Genomic DNA, 19,953 nt, shown 5'->3' with positions numbered 1-19,953 from the left:
ACAAGTGCGATGCGTGAGATAGCAGTTTCCACAGCATCGTTGAGAATGGAAGCGAGGTGGTGCTTCTTATCGACCGGTGTGACGAGCTTGACAAGCTGAGCCTGTGGCTATTCTGAGCACTAATGAATGCCTGGGTTCACGTCCGGAATAGTATGCGTTGTGTAGGGGGTACTCCAGTTGTAGGGTTGGAATTCTAATGAAATTGTCAGCGTCACAGTAGAAGAAATGATGTATACAAAAGAAATGGTGAATGTTGCGACAGATTCCTGAGAGCTGTCATACAACCAGACAGCAGCTGCACTTGATAACCGAACAGGTGATAGCAGACGCAGACCGTAGCTTGGGCTGATGGAAGACTGAGGAACAAGCCAAAAAGGGAAAGCAAAGTAGAATTGCTGCGAGACTTCGCTGGGGAAAGGTGCATAGATCGATTGTCTGGCATAGCAGAGTCAGACGTACCCCCGTTTTCACGTAGGGCAACACAGCCGTCCTCAGCCAGGAGAACAGCTTGAGGAATGGCATCAAAACGATATACAACGCTGAATCAAGCGAATAGCAAAACAGAGGGATAAACTCTTGTGCACTGTGCAGAGGCGATCATCATTCGCTCCCATGACTGATTTCAGGTTAACCTGATATCCAGCTTAACCACCGGAATTTCTCATGCCTACAAGCGCGCGTATCCAACGGTGAAGGTTTGGAGCCCAAAGCTACACTGCTCATTATCGTTCGATGTCGTGACGAGTCAGTGATGGTCGAAAAGAATAGCGAGTCCGCAAAACAGGATTCTGCAGTGCCTCGAAGTTGCTCGACTCGTCTCCATGATTGGTGCTCGGCGTATTAAGAGAACAAAACGATAAGCTGATAATCCGAAAGCGGTAACCATAAGCTAACAGGCAACATTGTGCTGCATGCAGATCGGCGCTGCCTTCCGGAGAATCCCTCAGGTACTGTCCAGCCAGGATTATGGCTATCGTGTGAAAGGATGCGAAACCGAGCGAATGCCGGTCAACAATAAACCGTGAGTGGCTCTACACGGCTTGACAACTCTGCATAGTGTGGGTACATCCTACTCGCACGATGCGCTGTCATTCTCAACGACATAGGGACGTGCAGCGCTGTCTCTGTCAAGAAACGGTGAACGCTCATCCAGCTCTTGCCAACAAAGTGAAGCGATTATCCCTGTACGAGGATCCCATTTGATGCTAGATCATGCCTCTGACGTGAACGGGACCGACCGTTGACGTTCCTGAACGTCGTGAGTGGTGCCCTGTGTTTGATGGATGCCTTGTTGAAGCATAGGGCAGCAACTGATACGGCAATGTTGCATTGCAAAGGATTGGATTCGGAAATTCGGCAGTACACAAAAGGGGATGAAAACGTGAGGCGAGGCGGTGCAGTGAATGCCTTGACTGCGAGCCCTACAGAAAACGAAAAAGCAAAGATTATACCCTGATCGCCATGAGCACGCAAGCAGGCTCACGAGTCGTGGATCTCCTTCCGGATGTGGTCATCCGGTCGATCATCAGTGTTGCAGATCATAGCACGCACACATGGACCTTAAGCAAAGGAAGGAGTATGACACCATGGCCGGCCTTGGGAGTACAGTAAAGAGAAAGCTTTCTCAAGCGTTGACAACGAGGGTTCGGCGCCGCTCCATGTTGTGCGGGTAGTGGTGCGGCTGCGGGCATTGCATGGCCACGGCCGAACGCGGGATCGGTGACATAGGTTCATTCAATAGGTACGGAACCAAGTGCCTGGACCGACAGGCCGGTCCTAGTACAAGATTTTGCGTGCACACGCATTCATCACCAAGTGCTAGTATCTCGGCGAGGTCATCCGCATCATGTCTATTGACGATCCCCAAAGGGCTTGGTAAGGTGTCATCGTGATCAACGCCATTAACGTCTCGCCAGACGGTGAAATTCCGAAACAGATGATCAGCCGTCCAGTGCTATTTTCCGTGTGGGCGGGAGATGCAAGTCACGCACATTCCCGGCGAATCATGGAGATGTTGAGAGGCAACAACAAGGTGTGTGTCGGCATGGGCCGAGCGACGAGTCGTACAGGATGCCAACAACCTTGGCTGCTGATTTCGGATAGCAATTGCTGACCAGAATATGGTTTTACTTACTTTTGCAGCCCTTTGAGCGAGGAGAAAGGGGTTTTGGTGGGGCATGCCGATCCGATTCGGCGGCCGCTCAGATCTAAGCTAAACGGCCTTCCCTCGCTGGCGCCGCATCTTGCTTTGGACCAGTCGAGAGGATGCGCCGCAGCAGCGCGCTAACGTGTGCAGATGGAGTCGATGACGAGTCAGAGACGACAATCTGCTGCATGAGCTCCTGCGTGAAGACTGCACGGTGGTGTAGTGCCACCACCCCAGAGACTTCTGAAGCATGAGTGCAGCGTAGAGTGTAAAATCAAAAGTCGCATGTAGGCCAGGTGCTGAGCTGTGCTGCCATCCATGCGTGGGTACCTTGTATAGTGAGGCTGGAGCGGGCCACTGCGCGGACAAGTCGATCAGTTTGGCCGCTGGTCTGCCGCTGTCAAATAACCGTGAGCTGCGAACCTCAATTTGAAGACGTTTCGTCAACCGCAGTCTGTTTTGGGAACAGCGGTACGCGCAACCACCAATGGGAGTCCCGGTCGATATGAACAAGCCACGACGGAAGAACAAACGACAGTCGAAGGTGGGTAATGAGTTTCAGAAGATTGACGCAGCGAGTTGGCTTTGCTATTGGCTGAGCGCAGATCATTCGTTAATCTGATCTATGAGATCGTGGCTGGGTATCCCTGTCTGATCCTATGGAGAGTTATTCGAGGAAATGCAAATCCACACGGGTCTCGCACCCCTTCCTTTGCTGGAGAATTGTTTACGGCAGTGCGTGCTTCCGCAAACCCTGGTCGGATTGTGCCGTCCATGACGATTTATCACTACCAATACGATATTGGGGGCGGGGCAGTCAGACAAGCAAGGTGTGAGCGTACTACTGTTGACTCTAGAACCGTCCTCGGCGATCACATAGTTGCACAGCGCAGGATGTCAAGATGGTAACTTGGTCGACATCGGTCGCCGTTGCTGTAAGGTGCACATCGGGTGCACTATGCGGCGTGTGTTGCGAGACGCTTGGTGATGGAAGCGTAGAGTCACTTGCAGGGAACACGTTGCGAAGGTTTTGCCAATCCGTGGGTCTTTCATCCCCTTCCACCCGCGCACATCCTCTCTTTGTGCCGGCCAAGAGAGAGGGCAATCCTGGCTAGGGGACTTTCGCCGACGACATCCAATATTCCGCGACTCGCAAGAGGGTTACGAGGCGCGCGGAAGGTAGCGCGGAAAGATGCCGCTCTTGCACAGGATGCACTCTGGCATCGGGAGCAGTTGCAGCGTCAACATGGATATAGACCAAGGGCCGAGCATCTTCGGTCGAGGTCATATGGAAGACGTGACACGAAAGCGTGCTAGCCATGGCAAAATGCTGTGTCTGCAAATTGTCCTGCTCAGACATTGCAGCGAACACGGCAGGAGCCACACCTCATTGTTGGAACCACCGTTCGTCCCACAGGACGGGATGCTGCGCGGCATGGTTGAGGATGGGCAGACGTGTAGCTGCGGCAGACGTACGAAGCAGCCAACCACGACGGGCAGCGAGCTAGGATTTCAGATTTCATCGACCAAGCGGAAGACCCCGCGCGGTGCTCCGAGGAACAGAAGGGGTCGAGGGTCATGGATGACATTCGGTGGTACATGGTTTGGCGATTAGGCGACTCAGGCAGGGCGCTCTCAAGACAAACAGCCGTTGCGCGAATCCGAACGCGAAAGACAGGCCTGCGTGTTTGGCGAGAGTTTGTTCCTACGATCGCTCACGACCCTGGTCAAGACGGGGGTGCTGAATCAGCGGCGGGCCACACGTCTGCGTGCATGTAGCAGAATTGCAAATGCAACGCATGGAATTGTCATTCGTTCGTCGAGATTGCGGGCTCGGAAGCGATCGGCGACGGCGACCGTTGAGTCCTGCAGGCGATTTGAAGCGAACGTATGGATGGCAAGGGCAGATTGGACAAATAAAGTCGTCGGGTGAACGGCGAGGTTGCTGCATTGGAGCGCATGTGCAGCAGAAAGCGGCTGAGGCTCAGCGAAACAAAGCACCCACTCGGCCGGATGCTGTGCGTCCCGTGAACGCTAGGCCCTGCACTCGGGACGCGCTAGGCCGCTAACGGTAAGGGCGATGAAACCCCCGGATCTGATGCATCAGCCACGCCTGCGCCGCATGCGACGGACAAGGAATGGCGAGACCTCGGTCTATCCGAACGCAACCAAGCCCTGGTGCTGGGTGAGGGAACAGAGTTGGAACCATGTCGCGTGGGGTGTGCAGCAGTCTGGACGAGGCTGTCTCTATTGTGCGCGGCGCCAGCATGGGTGACTCGCGATATAGCCTTCAGCAGCGGTATCAGATTGAGTACATGTACAGTGTCCCCACCGATGGCGTAATAGGTCGACGTCGGGCTGGGGATAAATGGAGAAAGTTGGGCGACGGACAGCCTCACTCGATGCCCTCGAGGGTCTCGTTGCAGCGTGCAGGACGATCGAGATAATAGCGTCACGGTATAACTAAGATACCCGCAGCAGGTTGCGATCGCCCTAGTGGGTGACTTCGGCGACGATAGAATGGGAGCGAGAGTGACGATGTGTTTTGGCCAGCAACGGTTTTGCCCATCCCAAAGCGTGCACGAGTGGCCTCCGAGGCTGCCGAAAAGGGCTGGAGCGCAAATCGAGGGCTACTGTGCTAGCTGGCAATATTCCAAATGCCACGGCAGGCGCTCACTGGTGCAGGCGGTCCAGTTGAGCGGGCTCGCTACTTTTCGCTACTGTCCCGCCGGCAGATCACTACAGCCCACCAACGGCCGCCAGCAGACACCCTCACCCTCACCTCCACCCCAGCGCGGCCAGAGACACACGCCTCAGGAAACAGGTTGTGTGTCGCACTCGCCAGAAAATAGAACACCAGAAACACGCCCAGTTCGATGTGAGTGCACCGCGCTAGCCTCGGGAGAACGACAGGCCCGAAAAGGAGACGTCGTGATGCCAAGCGCACCTCGCCGACCTCGTGTCCTCCAATGTGAGGGCCGGTGACGATCACACTACTCGCGCCCGGTCCGCACCCAGCACCAGCACCCGTTTGATCGACGCCCAAGTGCTGACTGCAACGTGCATCGTGCGGCGCTGGAGAGGCCTGCCTCGTGTCGACGGCCGGCCTGCTCGAGACACCAGTTCAGCGCAGTTTGCCATGGGGAAACGGCATCACGGAGACATGTAGACCACGTTGCTCGACACTGCAAACCCAACATGTCCATCATGGCTGTCAGGCAAGGGCGACAAGCGCGCCAGAGGGCCCAAGGCGCATGTCCGGCCTTCCTGAACCAGGGTGACGGTACACAGAGCTTGTCATGATGGGGACCACGTCGAGCCCACTGGAGCATCCTGGATGCCGCTGAGGCTGGCTGGCTGAGGCTGCTGCTCAACCCTACGGCGGTCGATATGTTTGGTTTTACTGTGGGCAGGGGCTGTCCAAGTATCGCGCCGAGTGGGGGTATCTTTGACTGTCTCCATGGTGTCTTCTGAATCCCACCGGCCTTGCTGCTAGCGTGCACCATCATGAATCGACAACGAAACGGCCAGGGGCCCCAGCGAATGCGACCATTTCGCGCGAGCGGTGGGCCGCCGGCGGGGACGAGCGCGCTGTCGGCGGCCAGGGAGCGTCGCAGGGGGGAGCACTTCACTACGCTTGTTTCCAGGGTGGTAATGCGAGCTGGGCGCAACGCTTGCTTTTTCTGCCGTCCCAAGTCGGCGCCGGGCGAGCGCCATACGCCATGCCACGATGTGATACAGGGTACTTGTCGAATCCGACGATCTGGCACCTAACCAGGTCCATCGCTGCTTGTGTGCGTCGTCGACAACGATTACATTAGCCCTCTGCTGCTCAGGGCCCAGCTAGTCGCTCAGAGCGCCGCATGACGCCCCAGCGCTCTCCGTCCACCATCTCACCAGTGCCTTAGCCGCATCGTCTGAAAAGCAGAATCCTCGCTCACATCTGCCCGTCCCGAACAAGTCAATAGCTCCTCGACCGCCTTGGCGTCCAAGTGTCCTGACTACTCCTCCCCGCGCCCGTCGTGATATATACCAGTGCCCGCCTCTACCACGTTACCGTTGGCTCGTCTAACAACGTCGACCATCATTCAACTTGCCCTCTACCATACAACAATCGACACTGACACTTTGCTCTGTGCTTCTCACCCGCACAATCAGGTACGTCCCACTCTCACTCATCACCTCTCCCTGTCGTCGGCTGCATTTGTTGTACCGTGCTCTCAGCACTACTACAATTCAGCCTGCGCTGCATCCCAACTACACCTACTGTCATTCATTGCATTTGATCACCAAATGTTTTGAGATAGTGTTGGTTGCTTCCTCGCCTGCCCTAATCCGATGATGTACGCAAAACTAACCCACGATGCAGCACATTCCCACACTTTACAACAGACCAAGTCCAACCAACAGCTTGATCTCCCTGATCATCTAGTCATAATCGAGGAGTCTGACCTTGAACGTGCTCAACGTCCGCCGCATTCATACCAGCGCGGATCCAATACCCCACTTCAACCCTGTGTCGCTCTTTCCCTCTCAGAAGAGTTCGACATGGTTGCCCACAGACGCGGCCCTTGGTCGCAGCACGAGGATCAGTGGCTCGTTAACCTCGTCGCCCGTAATGGACCTCACAACTGGGTACGCATCTCACAGGAGATTGGCTCCCGGTCACCAAAGCAATGCAGAGAGCGCTACCACCAGAACCTGAAGCCAACACTGAACCATGATCCCATCACCGGAGAAGAGGGGGAGCTGATTGAGAAGATGGTCGCTGAGATGGGCAAGAGATGGGCAGAGATTGCAAGACGGTTAAAGGGACGCAGCGACAATGCAGTCAAGAACTGGTGGAATGGTGGCCAGAACCGCCGCAAGCGCAACCCTGAGCGTCCTGAACAAAGATCCCGAGAGCACATGCACCACAACCAGACTGGCTACCACTATCCAGCACCCCACAGCCAGGCTCATCACGAGGAGCACCGGATGTCTTCATACCACGACTCACACAGGTCCTCTCTCAACATCCCAACCAACTCTCCACATGCACTCAAGCTGCCCCAGCCCCAGCGTTTCGAGCCATACCCCGGATCGCGCCCGCAGCCACTTGACATCTCAGCCTATGGAGCATCCGCCACAGTACGAGCACGAGGATTCGAGACACCCATGCCCTCGCCTTCTGGCTACTCCATCGTATCCGCTGATGGCGCTCCTTCCCTCATCACCGACACTGGCTCAGAGTCGCGCTCGCCTCGTGGCGCAGCTTCCCCTCTCGACATCACACTTGCTCCATTAGTCGGCAGCAGGGAAGAGCGCAAGAGCTCTTCCACTCGCTACTTGCCTACTACTGGCTTTGCGCCCGAAGACGACTCCTCATACGACCTGCACAGGCGACGCGGCTCACTACAACTCCCGCCACTCCACCGCAGTGAAGCCTCTGTACCCAAGCCTGCGCCTGCCTTCCGGGAGCCCAACTACGAGAGACCACAACCACCGCGACTGCTCACCCAGCCTACCCCTCAGCTCACACACCACCACTCTATGCCTCAGTCTGCACCGACTAGTGTGCCCCAACGAGCGTTGCCTCCTTTCCATTCGCTCGCAGAGCCGACACTTTCGGTCCCTCAGTCCTCGAGCGCAAGCACCAGTCCAGCTGCGCGACAACTACCGTCACCCTACGTGCTGCCCTCTGTTCCAGCGGAAGTCAGAAGTGCGCCAGTCTCACCAAAGGACAGGATGTCGCTGCGAAACATCATGTAGCTGTCTATCATGTTTCACGTTGTTCACCATACCCCTTCTTGTCTATACGTCGCATGTTTCAAACAACCTACTTCTATTAATGGCCGATGTTCAATGATCGACACTTTGCTTGTTACAAAGCTTTTCAACCTTGTCTACTCTTGTTTTGCATGCACCTAAAAAGGGAAACATTGTACACGACTCTCAGGATACCCCATGTAGCATCTCTGTTCATGTGTCACGGTTGGGAGGCACATCATTTCTGTTTCTATTCTGGCTTGTCGGAGCCAAGTAGCATCGCCTATGTCGAAGTCCGACACACTACGGCGTTTCTCCATTTGGACCCAGGGAGGTCTCACTGTACACTGCGACAATTAGTCGCCAGTAATAATACCCAGCGGTGCGACAGCACTCGCAAGCGTCTACACCGATGCCAATCAAAAACAATACACTATAACAAATTATGACCTTGTGAACAAACTTCAATCATCACACGATCCCTTAGTGACTCCCAGTACCAAGTTCCCTCACTTGAACGCCTGACGGGGTACAACAAGGAGTTCCCACACTGAACAACGATCGCCGAACACTAAGTTCCAGGTTTCTAAACGCTTCAAGGCGAGAGCTCACCGCTCCAATGACATCTCGACTGCTTGTGGTACCCACTCGTGACAGATACTCACAATCGTCCGCGATAGCCACCACGCTGAAAACCCCTCTCCACACCTCAACGTACGCATGGAGCGATCTCGCCGCGATCCCGATCAGTCCACGCAGTCGTACCCGTCGCAGCTTCTGCAGTGTCGCCTACACCGTCTCCTTATTGGACTGGACCCACACAGCTGACGAACAATAACTTCTTCTAAAATGACTGATTGGTCGCTCCTTTTCCTAACACTGCCACCAATAGTGGCCGAGGTGGGGCTCTGGACCGCTGAGCAAGAATCTGTCACCCGTGATACCTGCAACATGAAGATGTGCTTCGGCACTTCTGGAAACATGTCCCCAGGGATTCCCTGGGATGGACGTATACCACGATAGCCATCCGTGACGGAGGCAATAGTTTCGGAAGACTTCCCCATGCCACACTTACTTTGCAGCTGTGGAAATTACGAACTGTCCACGCACCTCCAGTTTGTACGCACAGATACGCCCACCGTGATCTCCTTGCTCTAGCTGTGTTCACGAATCATACACTCAATCCCGCCCGGTGCGGTACGGTCGCTCTGGCCCTCTACCACCGCACATCCGAGCGAATCGCATCTTTTGCATTTGACGATTCAACGTCCTCGGTATGATCGTTGAGCCGTCCATGTCAACGTTCCAATCGGCCAACGCACTACACCCAGGGTCGGCGACTAGAAAAACACTGAAAACAAGACACTGGGACTTCGATCATGCGGCTACTGGTTGCCTTACCGCTTACGGCTATTAGACTTTGATCTACGCTCTAGTGCGCGACGGCTCGCGAGATTCGCGACTAGCGCATATCTTCATGTCCGCAATGGTGCAAGGAGCGTTGGAAAGCCACGGGCATTTTGTGCATATGGCATAGCTCAAACTCTGGTACCCTAATGCGGACACAGAAGGTCTAATCGATAGCGTCTTTCGAACTCTGGTACCGGGTGGGCGCCGTCGAGAGGATGTCGCCGTTCAATCCCATAGTCTACCGCCCTTCCCTGTGATGCTAAGGACAACGCCGTCGCTGAGCCGTTGGTGGAAGGTCGCCGTCCTCGAGAGGGAGTATTTCAGTTTCCAGTCCCTCGGGTCCGCGATCCATCGGCTTTGGTTCAGGCCCATACATGTCACAATGCGACTTCATCGGTACCAGGGACGGCGGTATTGTGGGACATCGGATTCGCTTCTGTTCGGGGGCGAGTAGACGCATGCACATCCCCATTTACCGTTGAACGTTGAACGGTACGGTTACGATAGTCCGGCGTAACTCGGTCTTGAGCATGTTTCTTTTTACGAACAACATCATCAGGGGACTCGATGAGGCCCTTCTGACGGTGGGTTCCTGCGTGTGAATGTCGTGATCCCTTCGATCTGCACAAGCATCACAACGTCGTCCTCTAGCGTAGATCGTGCCGGACCTCCTCCGCCTCAAGTCTGTGGCTCGTGGCGGGGCTACCAACCGGTCGAACTTATGACATGTGCATGCAGCTCAGATGGTGAAACCTTTTTCCTATGTCCAGGATCGCATGTCTAGCTTTGAGGTAGTAGTTATGCACGAAACGCGTCGCTTTCACAACTGCGCTACATATGTAGGGGTATGCAGGACTGTCAGAGTCAATCAGACGGGTGTCAGACCAAGACCCTCGTAACCAGACTTTGAGCTGCTCGGCACGCTCGGATACCTTCTGATGGCCTCGGTGAAACGCGCACGGGAAGCGGTTGCGTCAACAGTCTTGTGGAGTCACTGGGTCCAGGCGAAACCTCGTTTGTTTGTGTGCATACGCAGTGAAGACGTTAGACGTCAAACAACTGTGGATATCCCCGCGGACGTGCGGAACTGTTGCAACAGCTGGAGCCGTGGTTTCTGCTTTTGCCGATACTGGGGCTCGCGTCGGTTTCGGCTTCGGCGACTGCGAACGAATGTGTTGACACTGCGGAATGATCGCCGCCTCCTGTGGCAGTGTACGCACTTTCCAAATGGAGACCTCTCGATGCAACGATACCATCTTGCTATGCCAAACACAGAGTTCGCAGATGTCGCTATGTCAGACTTGCTTGCAACTTGCTTCTCCATCCTGTCAGGAGGCAGAAGTGCACCTGCCGCATCAGCGGCTTGCATTGCATCCTTCCAAGACCCCCATGCCTGGAGCCTTCTATTCGTTTATTCGTTCACCTCATTTGCAAACGTGCAGAAATTTTCCGGAGTCACCGCTCCGACTCTCTCGGCTTTACCGTGGGCAACGCTGCTTCGATCGCCTACAGCTAGCGGACCTTTTACCACAACAGCAACGTTGCATCCGCAGCCAGGAGACATCCCGTGTAAAACTGGGTCGTAATAGCAGTACCTCATCATCTCCTGCAGCGGCCCTTTTTTTCCCGTTTAATGTACTCGTGGCAATCCGTGCTGTAAGCGTCAGCGTGCGCCGCATACCTGCATTACTTCCAGTGACCTGGGGCAAGCTTTTCGCAACCTTCCATGCGCTCCCAACGCATTGTCCGCTTTCCCTCGCGCCGCAGACCTGCATATCATCCAGCCGGCAAGCTCTTTCAACATTTTTTCGGACGTCGATCAAGGTCGTACAGAGCAGTGAGACACGAGCTCTCGCTTACAGGCGGTAGGTAGCGAGTTGCCAGTAACGCGGGTTCGGTATTGTGTAAGCCTAGCTATAACGCCCGTATTAAGCGTATGTGCGAGGCTTGTACTCATCCTTCTCTAATCTTCGGGAACAATATGCGGAACACCTGGACTATATCAAGGGTAAACAGTGATACCCCATATCCCCCACTCGTTCTGCAGACGACCCGGTGCTTAATCGTGATGCAAGCCACCGGACGTTTTGCTGGAATCGTCGCTGGCAAATTGCAGTCTTGGTGTTTTGAACGGTGAGTTTGACGATGCGAATCGTCATCATTGGCCAGCCGAGTTTTAGCCGGAAGGGGATTGGTGGGAAAACTAGCGGGCTGCCACGTGATGCCGTTGGTCCGTCGCGGTCGCGCATCCAGCCCTGCAGATCCCAACGACATCCTACCCATCAACACCTGCATCTGCATATACGAACACTCCACGTTGTATCCTGTTTCTAAACATATCTTATCGCGTTCCCTGCTTACGGGTATCATTCATCCCTTCCGTTGCACGCGAGGTGTGAGCCACGTGTTTACGGTGCTGGTCCCCGGGTTCGCCAGCGGGAATGTCGGCTAACAAGTTGTATAACCCGGATCAGAGCGCTGTGAATACGCGTTGGATAGAGCCCTGGACTGAGGCATTTAGAGTAAGTGTCAGCTGCCTGTACTCCGTGCAGTCATCAGTGAAGTAGTCGCACGGTGTTGGGGATGTTTTCCATCACACGTCCATGCGCGGTCTTCGTGGCACCATTCCAGACCCGTCGGCTCATGCTCGACGTACGCAGTATCAGCGAACAGAATCGCTGACTGGTGGTAGGCACAACGAGATGTAGGACTTCAACTTCCCATCAACTTCCATACTACGCCAGCTGTATCGTTAGCTCAAGCCTGCTTCACGAATAACCAGTACGAACATAATGCTTTCCAAAAGTGCTTCTCAAACTTGTTAGCTGTCGGCTTTCGACAATTCACGGTCGATACTTACTGGGATCCGCTACGTTCAGTATGGAGTCTATGTCCAGTGGAGTTACCCCAGTCGAATGAAGACAGCTCAGATGAGGGTGCTTTACCAGTAGCGACGGGACCAACAGTGGTGCCTACAACTAACAGATTGAGTGCGGATACTCCTCTATCTACAGTGGAAATTCCTCCACAGCTTGGAAAACGCCAGGAGACGTTGACATCAGCTCCTGCGTCTGCAGAGTCATCACCAGGCTCAACAAACGCGGTATCATCTACCCCATCTTCGTCTTCTACATCGTCGACGAGTGCAGCAACGCCAACCATAATCGACTTTCCCACCCCCAATGGACCACCGCTCCTGCAAATCGGGAGCTACAATTGTACGTCTCTGATGACGCTGGATTTGCTCACGGGCATCATAGAGGACTTTCTCGAGATTACAGCTACTACGACTGATGCTGAGATAACCATGTTCACGTTCAACGTGCATGCTGCCTCGTCCATCACCGATCCGGACGCCCCAGCATCGAACCTTGCCCAAGACCAGCTTCCTGAAGACGGGCAACTCCTTAGTGATGTGTTGCAGGGTAATCTTTCCGATAACACCCTTACGCCAAACGCCTTGGGTGACCAACGCGCAAACTTAAACAGTTCGTGGTATGACGTTGATTGGTCTAACCGCCCATTGATTGGTTACTACGATGACTCCAAAAATGCCGACGGACAGCTGTTCACACAAAGTGGATGGCCTACAGAAGCTTTCATGGAGTTCAAGCAGCTACGTCGGGTTGTCGTTAGTTACGGCACGATTGATCCGCAAATGGACAAGTACAACTTCGGACCAGATCTCGAATACGTTTTCCCTCCCGGAACCATCATCGACGAGCAGTCAGTATCAATTGGCTCCGATGGGCGTGTAACTTCTGGATGCTTGTTTGCGTCTTCCGACAACACCTTGACTTCAACAAGAAACTCGTCTTGGGCTCTCGCTGATGCACCATCATTTGATATTAGCGCGACGCCAGACTTTCAGTCAACGATACCTTCCATTACCAATCTTACCGCCTGCGGCATCACACCCTTCCTCAATCAAACCCTCGCAAACACAACTGCAGACAAGAATCCTTTACCCTACGCCGCATACGTACACTCAACACTATGGACCTTCGCACCTGGCCAGCCTCTCAATTCCTCTGGAGAAGGCGATGACACAAACGACAACCGTTGCGTCGTCATGATGAAGTCGCCATATCCACAGCGCTGGCGCATAGAAGACTGCAACCAACGCCATCGCGTGGCCTGCCACGATCCACGACAACCCTATAATTGGCGTGTATCGGACGACTCAACCTACTACGCGAACGCTGAGGGTTATTGCCGGGACCCATATCAGTTCAGCGTACCTCACACCGCGCTGGAGAACTCACATCTCTATTCTGCCTGGCAAGCTGCCGCTCCTGGTGAAGATGCGCTGTACATCAACATGAACAGTCTGAGTGTGCCGGATTGCTGGGTCATTGGACTCAATGCGACGTGTCCATATCTTCCTACTACTGACACCAACCGTACGCGTATTGTCGTTGTGCCGACAGTTGCGGCTGTAATTATCTTCCTGCTGGCTGTGCTTACCTTTTTCATCAAGTGTGCAGCGAACCGGAGAGAGAATAAGAGAGGAAGAAAGAGAAGATTAGTCGACGGTTGGGAGTATGAGGGTGTTCCTAGTTGAAGTAAAATGGCTTTTGGCATGTCGCCAGGTTTGGCGGTGAGAATACATGTACTGTTTTACTTGGCCGCGCATAGGTTGAGGCTTTGCTTCACATTCCCGTCTTCAAGTCACTTAATTCACTGCAGGTATGCAAAAACCTGGAATAGCATGATGAGCCTACACAGTCAATGGCAGATATGGTGAATGGCGCCTTCCTGCCAGGCTCATCATTGTCAGTATATCCACAATCCCCTCGACAAGGTAGGACTTCCATCGTCAACCAATCACTGACATCAACCTCAAGAGCATGTTGCGCAAGTTCTCATCCAAGATCGCCGCTCATCGCTCAGCTGAGTCACCGAAGAACAGTCCGCAGTCCTCGTACCAACCCTCTCACTTCTCGACTCCAGCGCGAAAACCATCGTTCCACGGCTCTCGCTACTCGGAACTGCCATCGTCGGGCTCCGTTCAAACGCCACGCTCTTCAGACAGAGCACCATACTCTACCACCGGTGCGCCACGCGCATCCGATGGCGCACCTTACTCCGCAACACATACATCACACTCCTCCTCGCAACCTCCCAGATCTCTCACCGAGACACCACGCTCCTCAGCCTCAGCACCTCGTCCCACCATAAAGCACTACCTCAGTCCACCTCCACCGAACATCCCCTATGACGAAGCCGCATGGGCCAAACACGACTACCTCCTCTACTCCGTTTCAGCCCGCGCCTTGAACCTACACCGAATGGCCCTCGATATCGAAGCCCGATGGCGAGCTGCCGAAGCCGTTACACCGCCTTCAAAACAATACAGCATCGGTCGCGCAGCACACATTCCTACATTAGTAGAAGTACATCAGTTGTTAGCGCGGATCAATACATTGAAGAGCGAAGAGCGAAGATGGAGAAAAGACTGGCATCCGAGGAGTCCGATGCTAAGGTATCCTGCTTGGGGGAATGTGTATGGCGAGGCTATGGGTGTTAGTACAGGGGAGGGAGAGGCGCCGTGGGATGTGGTTCAGAAGCTGGATGCAATGGTTGAGGGTTTAATGGAGAGGGTTAAGGAGATATGACGGTGTTTATTACTGTCCAATATATCAATTCATTCGAGCGCGTGTTTCAATAGAACAATTCCGCTCCTGTTTCAAAGGCTTCCTGCAACTTCTGATGTAGCTCTATCACGCCCCTCATCGGGGATATAGGCTGTTCATCCTTCGTTAATCCCAAAGCCTCCGCATATTTCGACTGCACTGCTGGTTCAGTATCCCAAGGATGTTCTGGTCGCGCGGCTTTTCCTTCATCATTGCGGGCCCACTCGTAGAGCTCCCATGTTCGTTCACAGAGGACGGCATATGTGCGAAGTGTTTTCCGCTTGGCTCTGATGCTGGCTCGTTCTTCGCGATCGTTACTGTACTGGAGGCTTCGATTAAGGCGCTGGTGGATGGAGTCGACTCGCGATAATATCTCGCGCGCTATCTCCCAGCTTCCTTCGAGGACCTGGTCGTGTACAGGCCACATGAGGTTAGACATCTTGTGGCAAGAGTTTGATCGAGCTTTTGTTGTGTTAGTATAGATGAGTGAGTGGGCCATGTGGGAGCGCGAGTGTGAGATAACTCTTATACATTCTGGAAACTACAACGCTCAACAGTCGTGGAATGAAGTGATCTATAGACTACCCGGAGCATGTGACTGATAGTTCGCGAAAGCGAAGCGCTGATATCATATGTTGCTGTCACCTATTAGATCTAGCCACAGGCTGATATCGCTACTGAATGTCGTAAATTTGCTGGCACTTCATGTGACACGTGTGTATTGAAGTTTCCGCTGCGATGCGCTTTACGTGCGCGTATGCGCCGCTGGATTAACGATTTAAACATCGGCTTTTGAATCTCAGGTATTCGTGGGGTCATAGTCTTGGCTGCTAAGTAGTTGTGGTCTGCAAAGTTTCATGTCAAGCCGCAGTAGATTAACTTAAGCCTAATCAAAGATATACTGACTGTGCTTCGCCTGGCTCCATTGGGTATCTTCCTTTTGTATACATTCCTTCCTATCTCCTCCAAACGCACATTTACTTCCTGCGTGCCAGACCCAAAAGTGACGCAAATGGGTCGATACCATTGATCATCGGTATGGGCTTAGCCTCTTCCTCCTTCCCCTCCTTGATGATCATTGCGGGTAACCTTGAAGGTAGCTTCACGATGATCTTCTCGCGAGTCGCTTCTACCTGTGGTATGTGCCTGCTGGTGTCTTCTTCGTCCAGCTTCTTCATCTTCTCCTTTGTTTGTCTCAGGCGCTCAGCGAGACCATCAGCATAGCCGAGTTTTCTTCCTATCTCGATGCCGCGTTGCATGTCGACCTCCTTGCCCTGATCTAACCCTGTCTTCAAGCCCTCCGTTTGCCCCTGCTTGAGCCCGATAGCCAGGCCTTCCGTCATACCAGCGCTGTGGCCTTCCTTGATTCCTTGGATGTGTCCGTCGTCTTTTCCAGCATCGAGGCCGCGCTGGAAGGCTTCTTCGCGAGCTTTAGGCAATAGATCCCAAAGGGAGTCTGTCGCCGCGTCGGTCTGCGTCGCCCATGAGGCTGTCATTGCGGAGGTTTGAGTGGACTTTGAGATCGAATCGTCTGGTTTACGTTTAGGAAGGTTCTCGTAGATGGCGTGGTCATACATACTGGTATTGAAAAGACCCAGGAGCGTTTGGTAGATGGTGAGCTGACCTGTTAGCAAAGGTAGGTGGCTTGGCATACGTTGGCTTGCCTGAATCTGCTTCAGCTGTGCCTCATCGAGGTCTTGATCCTCTTGCTGAATGCCAGCGAGGAAAGTCTCGAGCGAGACGCGATGTTGCTCGACCTCATTGGCCTGGCGAGCAAAGTCGAGCAGACCTTGCAGGCGGTCTGTTTTGGACATCACTGGCATGGCGCGAGGTCGAAGATGATGTTGAGAAGGCAAGAGTGTGATTTGGGTGGAAGGAGCTGTGAACAAACGCGGGTCTTGGCAGCAGTCAAACGGGCAGGCGGTATAGAGACGGCTACACCTCAAATCGATCACCATCAGATGCTCAATCTCATTGACGTCTAAAGATATTGTCGAGGCATACATGCTCCTGTTGCTTGAACTTATTGCGGCACATCGTGACTCACGACTTCGACATTGTTTCTAGACCTGTCAGCCGAATGCAGTTACCACCAACTGGCGACGACACTTACCCAACAGGATCCACTACAAAGGCAGCGTAGTAGTTTGGATGATACGGTCTCAAGCCCGGCTTCCCATTGTCTTTCCCACCGGCTTTCACCCCCTCTTGATGGAACTTCTCAATTGCATCTCGATCAGTGCATCGAAATGCGAAGTGTGTCGCAGCTGCTTCAGCATCGCCCTTGCCGAAAATCCAGAAAACGGTGTTCAACCTGTCTGGGCCTAGGCCAACACCCTGTCCACCAAAATCCATCTGTTTGCTGTAACCGAGCGGTGCAAGCGCGGCCAGGTACCAGGCCGTGACTTCCTCGAATCGCGACGCTGGGACGGTGAGGCCGATGTGATCCAGCATTGTAGGAGATGGCTAGGTACTGGAAGAAGAAGATGTGTATTGAATATCTGTTGGAACTGGAGAGACCGGATCGGATAAAATTGAGTGTATCAACTGGATGACTACTAAAGGAAACTTGGGATGAAAGTCTCTGCTATATACCCGAGCGCCGAGCGGTTACGTGGCTATAATCAAGCCGGCTTGGCAAATATTAACGGACTCCAGATTCGACAATGTTTTAGGTACATACATGGGCTCAAGGGGACGGCAAACTTCACCATTGCTCATCTATCACAGCTCATGGGAATTGGAAATCTGGACGGAGGCTGGCAGCGGGGTCGTACTAGTCGATTCCATGCCCAGTAAGCACCCACGCTGTCAGCTGCTTTCGCGATAGTAGGTTCCAGTAGAGCTAACAGTCTCTTTTCTTTCTTTGCGACACAACACTGGTGTGCAAAGAGGCGTGATCGGATAGAGGGTGGTTGGTGACGGCGCAGGGCTTAGGACGGATCATGGCTTAGGACGGAGTTGAATGACTTCTGGTTTTCCAGCAACCGGGGAAACGCTCGGCGCTTTGCAAGTTTATCCAAAACATCCTAAAGAAGAGACGTGCGGCAAACATGGAAAGGTTGAAGGAAGAGGCTACGACGCGGGGTCGCGGAGTCAGATACCTTGCTGACGCTAACAGCCCTGTCGATCATCCCTGACGCGTCGACGCGTTCACGCGTTTGGACGCTCTAGACACCTCCCAGCCGTCGCGTTCGACAACATCAACACATCATCCGACCATGCCAAACAACAAGAAGATCAGAAAGGAGATTAGGCGAGAGACCACGATCGATCGCGAAGAGCGCGTCAAGATAAAGATCGAATTCAATCTCAAACGAGTCCAGAGGCTTGTCCAGCTCCCGAGGACCGACATCGTTCATAAGGCGCTTGCCTATCATCGAGATCAGATCACGCGCCTACACAAGATTCAAAAAGGATTTATCGAAGAGAGGAAACGCGTCCGCAATGCAATGTTGCTAGAGATAGAACAGCATTGTTGGACCATGATGCAAGGACATGGCTTTGATGATCTGCTTACTTCGGATGATGCCCCAAACCGCGATCCACCCAATCTTGGAGATCAAGACCAAATGGCCATCGATCAACCCACGAACAATGTCGCCAACGTCCAATTCGATTGGTCGCAAACTTCCAGGGTGGTGGAGTTGATTTCGCATCAAGAAGACGAGGAGAGAGCTCGTTTGACAGCCGGCCAACAGCCTCATGATCCGTTCGCGCCGATCGAATTTATTAGCGATAAAGCATTCGCTACTCTGCCACACCAGCTTGTCCTGTTAGGGCGACTTAGGACTACACCTCAACTAATAGACGCCTACCCATACACAAAGGCTTATCTAGAGGAACCACCACTCGACAGCAACCACGATCGCTTGCAGAGCTTCCGAAAAGATGCTATCTCAGCTATCGAGGCCTACAAAAAGCAATGCGAAGCCGAAATGAAAGATGTACAGTCTACCGAGAAGCAAAAAGTCCGGGCCCGGATCTCAAACTCAAGCAAGCTTTGGCCAATGGACAAGTTCATACTGACCTTGGCGACATTCATTCCCCAGGGCTCCTACACCACATATGCGGCCATACGCGAGTGGGCGAGTGATGCTGGAAACGACCTAGATGACGAGGAACTATGCTCAGCGCTGAGGAGAGCAAGCCGAGCTTTTGGAATCAGGGAAGTTCCCAGCTATCGCGTTATCAAAGCAAACAATGGGCCAAATCAGACTGGCTGTGATTGGGGTGATCATTTGCCTGATTTCCTAGAACAGACGAGGATTGAGCTGTTTGAGCACGACAAGATCGAATTTGATAAGCAGAAAAGGATGCTCGGGGGTAGACCGTTCACATTCTACAAGTTCCGGGATCTGATGAGGGGCACCACGATGGAGGAATGGGTCGACAAGCTCCCCTCCCGCCCCTCCCAGTTCGAAGGATAACATCTATCATCTTTGTTTCAAAGAGGAACATGAGCGGGCCATGCAGTGTTGCCCTCATCAACTACAACATACCAACATACAGTATCGTGGGTGTGTCCGATTGTTAGATTGGATCGAACGTCACGCTGAACGCCTTTTGCCATGGATGCGCTGGACTGCTTCTTCAAGTTGGCTAGCATTCGAAAATGCTCTCATATAGCGGGCAGCTATATACAATACCAACGATAGGCAATCACTATCACCGCTGAAAACCATGCATACCTCTTAGGGGCCGTATGCACATACTCGAGCAGCAACAGAATACAGCGACATCGAGTAGTCTTCACCAATACAACGACAACCCGTTACGACGGCTCCGAGGTTTCATCTGCGCCTGGGAGTTGGGAAGGGGGTCTGTTTCTGGCTATCGCGCCCCATTACGCACTTGACTTTCCCTTCGACCAGTCAACGTGTGCACCTCGTGTCTTCGTAACATGGCACACTGGTTGGAGATCATTGCGCAAAGCATTTGACTTAGCATCAGCAGAGATAAGGCCTGGAAGTTCAAGCATCTGACCTGTGCTCTCAAGCACGTCCACTTAGA

At 53.4% G+C, this 19,953-nt stretch overlaps 6 protein-coding genes across 6 annotated transcripts; 4 read left to right on the top strand and 2 right to left on the bottom strand.

Moving 5' to 3' along the window:
* Nucleotides 1–6,484: 6,484 nt before the first annotated feature.
* J4E87_006532 (uncharacterized protein) lies at nt 6,485–7,897 on the top strand (the record flags this gene model as incomplete). The annotated part of the gene is made up of 1 exon (XM_049378137.1): nt 6,485–7,897. The coding sequence occupies one exon, from the start codon at nt 6,485–6,487 to the stop codon at nt 7,895–7,897; it is 1,413 nt and encodes a 470-aa protein (XP_049231941.1).
* Nucleotides 7,898–11,745: 3,848 nt separating this feature from the next.
* Nucleotides 11,746–13,868, top strand: J4E87_006531 (uncharacterized protein; the record flags this gene model as incomplete). Its single annotated transcript, XM_049378136.1, has 2 exons — nt 11,746–11,826; nt 11,997–13,868. 2 exons carry the CDS (start codon nt 11,746–11,748, stop codon nt 13,866–13,868), a joined length of 1,953 nt encoding a protein of 650 aa, XP_049231940.1.
* A 286-nt stretch (nt 13,869–14,154) lies between these two features.
* J4E87_006530 (uncharacterized protein) lies at nt 14,155–14,922 on the top strand (the record flags this gene model as incomplete). Its single annotated transcript, XM_049378135.1, has 1 exon — nt 14,155–14,922. The coding sequence occupies one exon, from the start codon at nt 14,155–14,157 to the stop codon at nt 14,920–14,922; it is 768 nt and encodes a 255-aa protein (XP_049231939.1).
* Nucleotides 14,923–15,917: 995 nt separating this feature from the next.
* J4E87_006529 (uncharacterized protein) lies at nt 15,918–16,763 on the bottom strand (the record flags this gene model as incomplete). Its single annotated transcript, XM_049378134.1, has 2 exons — nt 15,918–16,564; nt 16,595–16,763. The coding sequence occupies 2 exons, from the start codon at nt 16,761–16,763 to the stop codon at nt 15,918–15,920; spliced, it is 816 nt and encodes a 271-aa protein (XP_049231938.1).
* A 200-nt stretch (nt 16,764–16,963) lies between these two features.
* On the bottom strand, nt 16,964–17,394 carry J4E87_006528 (uncharacterized protein; the record flags this gene model as incomplete). Its single annotated transcript, XM_049378133.1, has 2 exons — nt 16,964–17,003; nt 17,054–17,394. The coding sequence occupies 2 exons, from the start codon at nt 17,392–17,394 to the stop codon at nt 16,964–16,966; spliced, it is 381 nt and encodes a 126-aa protein (XP_049231937.1).
* Nucleotides 17,395–18,161: 767 nt separating this feature from the next.
* Nucleotides 18,162–19,370, top strand: J4E87_006527 (uncharacterized protein; the record flags this gene model as incomplete). Its single annotated transcript, XM_049378132.1, has 1 exon — nt 18,162–19,370. One exon carries the CDS (start codon nt 18,162–18,164, stop codon nt 19,368–19,370), a length of 1,209 nt encoding a protein of 402 aa, XP_049231936.1.
* Between the last annotated feature and the right edge of the window lie 583 nt (nt 19,371–19,953).

Source organism: Alternaria ethzedia (assembly GCF_023757985.1).
Source record: "Alternaria ethzedia strain BMP 0044 chromosome Unknown scaffold_16, whole genome shotgun sequence".
NCBI classification, from domain to species: domain Eukaryota; kingdom Fungi; phylum Ascomycota; class Dothideomycetes; order Pleosporales; family Pleosporaceae; genus Alternaria; species Alternaria ethzedia.
The sequence above is the reverse complement of the archived record's forward strand: the minus strand, read 5'-3'. Positions and strand labels throughout refer to the sequence as shown.